The 10,661-nt window shown below is 37.6% G+C and overlaps 1 protein-coding gene across 1 annotated transcript in view; it reads left to right on the plus strand.

Moving 5' to 3' along the window:
- Nucleotides 1-155: 155 nt before the first annotated feature.
- LOC101850994 (putative cation exchanger C521.04c) overlaps nucleotides 156-10,661 on the plus strand; it is a gene marked incomplete at its 3' end in the record, with an annotated part of 26,368 nt that continues 15,862 nt past the window's right edge. The window contains 4 exon segments of the mRNA XM_013088869.2: nucleotides 156-353; nucleotides 3,711-4,193; nucleotides 6,714-6,828; nucleotides 9,492-9,608. Of these exon segments, the coding sequence (XP_012944323.1) occupies nucleotides 3,849-4,193; nucleotides 6,714-6,828; nucleotides 9,492-9,608 (577 nt within the window).

Here is a 10,661-nt window from a genome sequence, read left to right on the forward strand (position 1 = left end):
TGTGTGTGTGTGTGTGTGTGTGTGTGTGTGTGGGTTATTTTAGTTTGTTTTGTTTTTGTTTTTGTTTTGCAATTTATTAGTTTGTTATCATTTATCTCTGCCTTGGTTAGCACCTATTGTGATCACACGCTGATCATATGACTGTGTTTTCGCACAAGCAAAGAAGAAAGACGTCAGTAGGGCTGTTAACTACTGAGCAAACAACATGATATGACAAATAAATAGTGGAGAGATGACACAGTAAACTTAGCCAACAACAAATTGAGCGGGGTGGATTTGTAGGCTACTTTGTGAACAGAGGTGGACAGCTCCCCTTCCTTTATGATTCTTATGACCAGATGGCATTGATAACGGTATGTATCACCTATCCCGGTGCACAAAGTTGAGAGAAAGTTTCATCTGGCGGAGTTTACGATTCTAACTAATGGACCATGTTACGATGTGTCTCGTCCGGTGATGTATATTTGACTCCACATAATGATATTCAGTGCTGATGTTAAGTTGACATCAGAGGATAGCTAGACGTTACATACTTAGATAACGATAATTTTGCTGAGCGTTCTTTTTCTTCGGTAAAGGTATTTCATCCATGTTTTCTCAATGTGTAGCCATTATTAAAGCATAGCCAGTCATCTGCTTTACGCACACCTAAACCCCTTTATTACTCCACCAATGTATTGGGTATCCCTTAATTGCAGACGTTTTTAAAGATATAGTTTTGTGACAAAAAAAAAGGTCGGGTTCTAAGTGTAATTGTATAAATATCAAAGATAAAAAGAGCATATCTCCATCATTGGCTTTATCTAAAGACACAATGAGTTGGTTAGAGCAGTGGGTGTCAACTCTTTTTTTCCCCCCAGCTCCCACTTTTGCTATTTTAAAACTAAAATGTTTGTACCGCCCACCTATATGTTCAATAAGTGTCGTACTCTGACAAAACGCCTTTCTCTTATTCACAGCAGTTTCGAGAAATCAGCTGTTTTGTTTTTCTTATTATATTTAAACTAGTTTTCTTATAACATTTAAACTAGTTTTCTTATAACATTTAAACTAGTTTACACAGTACATCAACGGTAGATCTCGAAACCTGAAGAGAAATGATATTCCCTGTGCTCAAGAGATATTATAAGAAAACCGAAAATCGCTGATTTATCAAAACTGCAGTGAATAAGAAAAAGGCGTTTAAAATGAATAAAAAAAATTAATAAATTACACTTTTATTTGTCCCAGAAGGGCACTTTGTTTTACAATGGCAAACATACATACATAGATACATAATTATAAATGCGTACATACGTAAATACATACATGCATAAATACATACATAAATACACACTATTACACAAATACAGAACAGTTTACTAACAATGCCACTGTCGGTCGCCACTGTGCAGCGCCCTGTAATTTGAGCTAGGGTTGTCGTGTCTTGCTCAAGGACACACTCCAGTGACCACCCATCTGATCCCCGTGTCACCGACACTTGCTTGACATTTCTTGAGTCAAAACTCACTACTCACTTAGCCACTGGAGCCCCCAGAGTACGGCAGTGGTTGGTTGGCGGGTGCTCTGGTGTGGTTTGCTTCTTCTTTCCTATCAAACATCTATCGTCCTTATCTCCCCTTCTTCTTTTTTATGTTTGTTACTCTCTTGTAACTCCTCTAATCTTCTGGCACTAATATGACCATATGCAGTTGCGAGCGCCGTAAAACCTCTACTACTACTAAACTAACTAAGAGTACGGCAGAATATGTGCGCAAGCAATTCCGAGCGGGGCATTGAAATGTAACACCTATCACTTTCCAGGTGATCCCTACGCTCACCGAAACTACCAAATCGTCCACTAGTGCGCTACCTCAGAATTACAAGGTTCTATCTGCTCAGTATCTTGTTTTGAGAAATTTGAAGTACAAAATTTTGAACTTCACTAGCCTTATTAATAATAATAACAATAATGATAGTAACGATGATGATAATGGTAATAATAATATTAATATTAATAATAATGATAGTAATATTAATAATAATATTATTATTATTAATAATAATAATAATAATAATAATAATAATAATAATAATAATAATAATAATAATAATAATAATGATAATAATAATAATAATAAATAATAATAACAATAATAATATATTGCATTAAAGCGCCATGTCGTATACGAATATAAGCTCTGAGTGCTTTAGATCGATCATTTAGCATTCCATTTTCATTCACACAAGATAAAAACATTTCACATAAACAAGAAAACCAGTTCAGCCACATAAGGAAAAACTTTCTCATACATAATAACTATAATTGATACAATGCATACACGCTTTGTTCAGGTCAAGAACGTATCATTGGGGCAAAGATGTGACACACAGTTTATTCAATTAATGCGTCGGCACAGACTAAAGGCCATGCTTACTACAGCTTCTTGAGGTTATCGGTGTAGGCGAAACGTCACGATATTTGTACATTATAGCACATATAGTTCACAAAGTTATCAGCTCATGCGAGACGCCAGGGTTATAGGACATTTTCAAATTTTAATACATAATTTGTTAAGGTTTTCATCATAGGTGAAACACCAAGAAATACACGTACTACCAGGTCTTAACTGTTTTACTAACTGCTGTACACAATGATGATGATGATGATGATGATGATGATGATGATGATGATGATGATGATGATTTTTTGTTTGTTTCCTTAATGGAAATCTTCGAGCGAGAGCGAGGCTCTTTTTCGGCTCTATTGTCAATATGCTTAGCGGCACCTCCACTCGTCCAAATAACTCCATTCAAAGTTCTTACACCATCCTAAGCTCCAATGATGGTCCAACCGCAGTCTCGCTAGCTCAACCTGGTCCTAGCGACATGTGATAGATTTTTGTTCCCGCTTATAGGAGTACCCAGAATACATATCTTCCAGGTACTCAAAGGGGCAAGCTGTCCCCTTCCAGATGGGGAGTGCCGTTCTCAACGAAGACAGCCACAACCAATGAGGAAGCTTTGTGATGATGAAGATGATGATGATGATGATGATGATGATGATGATGATGATGATGATGATGATGATGATGATGATGATGATGATAATAATAATATTACTATTATTCTCTTCTTTGTGCTGTCTCTGCGATGTAACACGAGGGATAAAGATGGACAATAGAGCAGATGTTCGTTGTTCCTTTCCTCATTTGATAGGTGTCCTTTGTTTGAGTAGTTTTCAAGTCTCTCCGCCTTCCCAGCTCGCTACAGTCAGAGATAGACGTTAAATTTAAATCTGAATACCGCGCGCTCATATGACCCTATAAGCAGTTGCTTACGCCGCAAAAAAACCAAACCAAAAAAACAAAAAAACACCACAAAAACAAAAACAAACAAACAAAAAAGAAAAGAAAAAGAAAACAAACACAACAAAACAAATCCGGATGTCCCGCATCTTCAATGCGTGATTAAAGAAACGATGTAGGTGGTTGGTCGGAGATCCGGTGTGGTTTACTCCTACTTTCTCGTTGAACATATCGTCCTTATTTCTCTTCCTTTTTTGTGTATTTTACTCTCTCGTAACACATCTATTCTTCGGCACTTATATGATCTTACTGTTTTGCAAGTGCCTTAAAACTTACGAAATTACGAAAAGAAACGATAAGCTCATCACAATTAATGTCTGTTTTTTCTTGTTTTCTTATTTCATTTCATTTTTTAATTTTCAGGTACCTGCTTACAATGAACTAACTCGTGAACCCCGCTGAAGTAAAAAACTCAAACCTTGATCTTCAATAATTTATTTATTGAGGCACCAGCCATCCATGTCCAGGTGCTGTTTTAGCCGTCCAACTCAAACCTGAAACATGATGGATATCGGCGCCAGCGCGGACGCCGACGAACGCAACAACGACACCGAGACGACGATCATCATAGAGGACGGTACAGAAGGCGAGGCGACGACACACAACGGACATGTGACGCCACAAGGGGACAAAAACCACCAGCACCAGCATCATAACCACCACCACCAGGGGGCAGCGAGGAAGCGTGGCGCCGGGGGCAGTGGTGGTGGTGGCGTCACCAGTTCTGGGAGACACAATAAGTCTGGGGTGCTGCTGGAGACAGAGACAGGGGAGTCCGGGGACTTCCACATGGTGGATCAGGCGGAGAACGAAGTGGAGGCCAGGAAGATCTACAACAATTACAAGGTACTGTGGTTTTTACACTCCTATCGACACATTTAAGGTAGCTCAGAAGACAGCCCGAGGTGTGAGCTCAGAACATTAACAACAATGACAAGGTACAATGTGTTTACACTCCATCTACACGTGTAAGGTAACTCGGACTCCCATCCATAGATTTAAGGTAGCTCGGTAGACAGAACGAAGTGGAAACCTGGAAGATCTTCAACAATTACAAGATACTGCAGTTTTTACACTCCCATCGAAACATTTGTGGTAACTCAGTAGACAGTCCGAGGTCGAAGATAAAAAAGGTAAACAGCAGGTCAAAAACAATTGCATAAGTTACTGTGTTTGTTTGTTTACAACTCCATCGGCATATTTAAGGTAGCTCGATAGACAGAATGAAGTGGAAGCCAGGTAGATCTGCAACATTTACATGTGCTGTTAAGTTGGGTTTTTTTTAACACTTCCATCGACACATTTAAGGTCGACTCATTTAAGGTAGCTTGGTAGACAGACCGAGCTGGGAGCTATAATAAGAACATTAACAACAATTACAAGGTACTGTGTTATTACGCTTTCATCGACACATTTTAGGTAGCTCGGAAGACAGAATGAAGTGGAAGCCAGGAAGATCTACAACAATTACAAGGTACTGTGGTTTTACACCCTCATGCACACTTTTAAGGTACACTCTAAACAATCACAAGGTACTGTGTTTTTTACACTCCCATCAGTGCTCATATGACCTTTGCAGTTGAGAGCGCCGTAAAACCCTATACTACTACTACACTCCCATCGACACGTTTTAGGTAGCTCGGTAGACAGAATGAATTGGAAACCTGGAAGATCTTCAACAATTACAAAATACTGTAGTTTTTGCACTCCCATCGAAACATTTAAGGTAACTCAGTAGATAGTCCGAGGTCGAAGATAAAAAAGGGTCAACAGCAGGTCAAAAACAATTGCATACGTTACTGTGTTTGTTTGTTTATTACTCTATCGGTCGGCATATTTAAGGTAGCTCGATAGACTGAATGAAGTGGAAGTCAGGAAGATCTGCAACATTTACAAGGTACGATGTTGGGGTTTTTTTCTTTACACTTCCATCGACACATTGAAGGTCGGCTCGTTTAAGGTAGCTCGGTAGACAGACCGACTTGGCAGCTAAGAACATTAACAACAATTACAAGGTACTGTGTTTTTACGCTTTCATCGGCACATTTTAGGTAGCTCGGTAGACAGCCCGAGGAGGAAGCTAAGAACATCAACAACAATTACAAGTTACTGTGGGTTTTTTTTACACTTCCATCGACACATTTAAGGTAGACCGGTAGACAGAACGAGATGGAAGCCAGGAGGATCTACAGCAATTGCAAAACAGAACGAGGTCAAAGCTAGGAAGATATGCAACAGTTATACGGTACTGTGTTTTTACACTCTCACCGACACGTCTAAGTTAGCTCAGTAAACTGAACGAAGTGGAAACTATGAAGATATACAACAATTAATTACAAGGCAATATGTTCTTACACTTCCATCAACACATCTAACGTAGCTCAGTAGACAGCCCAAGCTGGGAGCTCAGAGCAGTAACAACAATTACAAGGTACATACTGTGTTCTGACACTCCTATATTGGCACATTTAAGGTATCCCAGTAGACAGAACGAAGTAGAAACCAGGAAGATCTACACTGTCCCCGAAGTTTTATGCAAGGAAAATTCTGAAATTATGCAAATTGAGCCCAAAAATGTGAAATTATGCGATTCTGTTAATTTTAACAAAGAATGATAAAGGAAAATAATCAGAAATTATGAGAAAAAATGATCAAATTTTGCTATATTATGCGAGGTGCATAAAACCACGTGGACAGTCTACAACAATTACAAGGTACCGTTCTGTGTTTTTACACTCCATCTACACATTTAAGGTCGCTCGGACTCCCATCGACAAATTCAAAGTAGCTCGGTACACAGAATGAAGTGGAAGCCAAGAAGGTCTACAACAAAGACAAGGTACTGTGGTTTTACACTCCCATCAACACGTTTAAGGTAGCTCGGTTGACAGCCCGGGGTGTAAGCCAGGAAGATCTGCAGTAATTACACGGTACGGTGTTTTTACGCTCTCATCGACATATTTATGGCAACTCGGCAGACAGCCTGAGGTCCAAGATGTAAAGGTCAACAGCAGGTCAACAACATTTACAAAAGTTACTGAGTTTTTTTTTTTACACTACCATCGACACATTTTAGGTAGCTCCATAGACAGAACGAAGTGGGAGCTAAGAACATCAACAAGAATGACAAGGAACTGTGTTTTTACACTCCCATCGACAAACAAAAGGAGAGGACAGAACATTTAAAAATAAGATAGCAGGGAGAGTAATCCAATTGACATGCGATTTATAAAAAGCAACAACAAAATCGACAAAACAAAGTAAACACACACACACACACACACACACACACACACACACACACACACACACACATACACACACATGCGAGCGAGCGCGTATTTCAGTCCTCTTGTTTGATTTCAGTTCGGACTCCGGATATGGAAAAGCCATGTATCGTCCAGGGATCTCTCAACCAGATCTGAAATCGTTCAGTCATTGTACAGTGACGTCAGCAAATATCAACCAGTCAGCGTGAAAGGTAAGCGAGGAAGAATGTTATGTCTTTTGTTGTGATCAGAAGCGTACTATATTTCCTTCAAAAAACGATAACTATCTAATTAACTGACTAACTAACTGACTAACTAACTAACTACTAACTAACTAACTAACTAACTAACTAACTAACTAACTAACTAACTAACTAACTAACTAACTAACTAACTAACTAACTAAGGGTCTCCAAAAAAGAGGACGGGTTTAGTTACAAAGAAATAATATTACCTGGTCTTCATTACATCAATTTTGGCAAAACCTTGAACAAAGAAATTATACATATAAATATAGTTTGAACAAACTGTCGTCACTGTCAATCACCCCCCCCCCACCCCCACGAACCCCTGCCCCGTTCCTTCTTCCGTCTACCCTTCTTAAGATCCCAAGTAAACATTAAAAAAGGAAAACAACACCGTTTTGGGTTTGTTTTGTAGTATGGGCATGTTTATTTCGCCCCCATTGACACAATCATTTTGATTATTATTTATATTTTGTCTCTTTTAAGCACAAGGGGGCTATCCCGAAAAATGCTGTTTTGAGAAAATCGAAGGTAACGTTTTTGCCCCTTGTTCAGTTTCTTTAAAAGACAAGGAAAGTTTTCTCTATAACAAAACACATATGCAAATGTACACACCAATGACACCAAACTTCTCCTATAGTTTGGGCAATTCTCACTTTTGGTGTGGGTCAAGATTTCTGGAAACCCCCAAAATCTGAGATAGCCTGCTTGTCCATAAAAGCGACCAATTGTGGAAGAAGGCTGCCTTGAACCTGTCTGTCAGTGTCAACCCAGATGTGTAAGATACTGGCTAGAGGACAATCGAAAGAGATACTCGATAGAACACATATTATTTATTATTCCAACTATTTCCTAAACGGTAATCGAACACAATCCTTTTAATGAAATACGAAGAGCGTGACAGTTACACCACAGACGCAGGTATAAATATTATTACGAACGTAGGCGCCCGAAATGATCACACAAGGCTAATGATAATGAACACTATTGATTTTTTCTCAGTCCAACACTTTCTTATTGATTATTCTGTTTTATGATCTCCAAAGACAATGTTAAATCATGCGTTCCCTTTGCATATTACGATTAACTTCTTTATAAGTTGAGTTGTTAGTTAGTCTTGCCTTAGTAGCCTGAAGAAAAGTACTTTCGGAAGGGTCGCACTTTTAAAGGGATCGGTGAACGGATGATGTTCAGAAAGTCCTTATGAATGAACTGTGATCAAATGTGCTATACGAAGCTTGGGAGGAAATGTGGAAATCGCTTTTCAGGTAATCGTGCTTCTACGGTCGACAATTAGGTTATGATGATAGTTCTGCTGCTGCTGCTGCTGCTGCTGCTGCTGATGATGATGATGATTGTGATGATGATGATGGTGATGATGATGATGATGACGATGATGATGACAATAGCAAAATTACTAGTAATGATAACGATCCTACTACTAAATGACAGACCTGCGTAGAATAAAAACACACTCTCATTGTAGTTGTCATTATCATCTTAACTATTTACCCCCCCCCCCCAAACCCGTCCTCAAAATAGATATGTCTATTCAGTTTCAGTTAATGCAAGGAAGCTCTTAATGATACTTCATAATTTTGACGGAACCAAAATGGAAACCAATATTTTAAAATTGTATTTAGGATTTTAAACCAACTATTTAATTTTTCAAGTCTAGTAAGTAATCTAACTCACACGCTGTCCACAACACCAACTTATCAACAACGGCGCCCTTTCTCTGTGACTTTGAGTAGACCTAATGGTTATGGACAGGTTCGACTGTTTGTTAAAGTAAGAGTTTTACGGCAGTTGTAACAGAATTAAGTCAAAGATGCCGAAGATTAGAATTGTTACAAGAGAGTAGCAAACACACACACACACACACACACACACACACACACACACACACACACACACATACACACAAAAAGGAGGCGAGCTGATAAGGAAGATACATGTTTGATTGACAGTCGAAGGAGAAACCCTGACCAGAGCATCGGTCAACCACCCCCTGCGTTCTATTGTTGTGACGTGTGCTGACCAACTGAGTTGATTATCGGATTTTTAGTCCTATGGACACATATATAGATATTATTATGTCAAATATATCGGTTTGGCTTGTATAATTTATTCTACGAAATGATTGAAAACATGTTTAGCTTAAAGAAAATGGCATCAGTTGAAAAAACTTCAAATTTGATGTGTACATTTATATTTTTCGGCCGTCATTTCCATTCATGGAATGCAAGTAGAACTAGAGAACATGTCCCAGATATCTCCATCTTCTCCTTTTGTTAATGGTTGTATTGATATCTTCAATTCCAGCTACATGTATTTCCAAACTTCATTTTTTAAAACATGAATTCATTCCATTTTATTAGTAAAATTCTTCGAAGACATTTTGTTTGGAAGCTTGTTGCTTGTTTTCCACATCTATGAACCATACATCGATACATCCAAAGTCTTATCTTTTATTTTGTCATACTGTTTTCCATAATATAAGATATGATAATGCTTTATTGTTCCTGTGAGAATTTTTCTTTTGCTGTACAGGAATGGTTAAAATCACATAATTTAGTTATGCAGTGTTTAGTTGTCATGATATTATTATTATTGTCTTTCCATTGCAGTGTCAACCCTGCGGGTGTCCAATGTGATCTATTGTGTGCTAGCTGGCTCATGGCTTTCCCTCTTGTATCTGATCCTGGGAGCCCTAATGTACGCCACCGTCATTGGCAAGGACTATGGTTTGTTCCGGTTTTATTGTTTTAGCGCATCATACATCTTATTATTATCTTCGATTATAAAAATGTCCCCTTGAATTATCTAATTAAACAAATATTTCCTTACTCTTGTTTTACAGTTTTTATTATTATTTTGTCATGCTGTTTTCCATAAGATAAGATAAGATAAGATAAGATAAGATAAGATGAGATAAGATGAGATAAGATAAGATAAGATAAGATAAGATAAGATAAGATAAGATAAGATAAGATGAGATGAGATGAGATGAGATGAGATGAGATGAGATGAGATAAGATAAGATAAGATAAGATAAGATACGATAAGATAAGATAAGATAAGATAAGATAAGAAAAAATAAGATACTTTATTGCTCTTGTGGGAAATTGTCTTTGGCTGCACAGGTATGGTTTAAAACGTATGAGTTAGATAGAAGTAGAATTTAGATTGTATATTGAAAGAATTTCAACACGAAGAAAAAAATATAGCTGACAATAATACAATATGTAGAAATTTATCATAGATTTTTGAAAGTTATATACATGTAGATATATTCGTACAGTACATTATGTGCAAAGATATGAACAACAACAATAGTACTCTATACGAATGTTTATTTCAATGTTAATAGCAATCTTATCGCAGATGGTAGGAAACTTCTTTTGTAACTTTCTTAATTTTTTTCTTTTCTTATCTTATCTTATCCTATCCTATCTTATCTTAATTATCTGCCGTTGCGCGATCTAAAAAAAAACAACATAAAAAAACAAACTCAAAACTATAAAAAAAAAAAAATCTGTGTGAAAAAGGGGTGCGATGGGTCACTTAAAAGGCTGTTAAAATAAATTGCCCCCTGATCTCGTATTCTTCCAGCACTGTCCACAATTTGTCTCGGTCTACTTTTTCATGGACTCTTTCTTGGTCCACAAAGACAGTTTTTAGTTTTTGCTCGTGTTCTATTGTCTCTTCACTGAGTTGTTTAAGTGCAAACAGTGCATCCATGATGGCATAACATATTGAATAACAACTACAATTTTAATTAAAGCATTAGTCTCATA

Source organism: Aplysia californica, unplaced genomic scaffold (genome assembly GCF_000002075.1).
Source record: "Aplysia californica isolate F4 #8 unplaced genomic scaffold, AplCal3.0 scaffold00823, whole genome shotgun sequence".
Classification (NCBI taxonomy): domain Eukaryota; kingdom Metazoa; phylum Mollusca; class Gastropoda; order Aplysiida; family Aplysiidae; genus Aplysia; species Aplysia californica.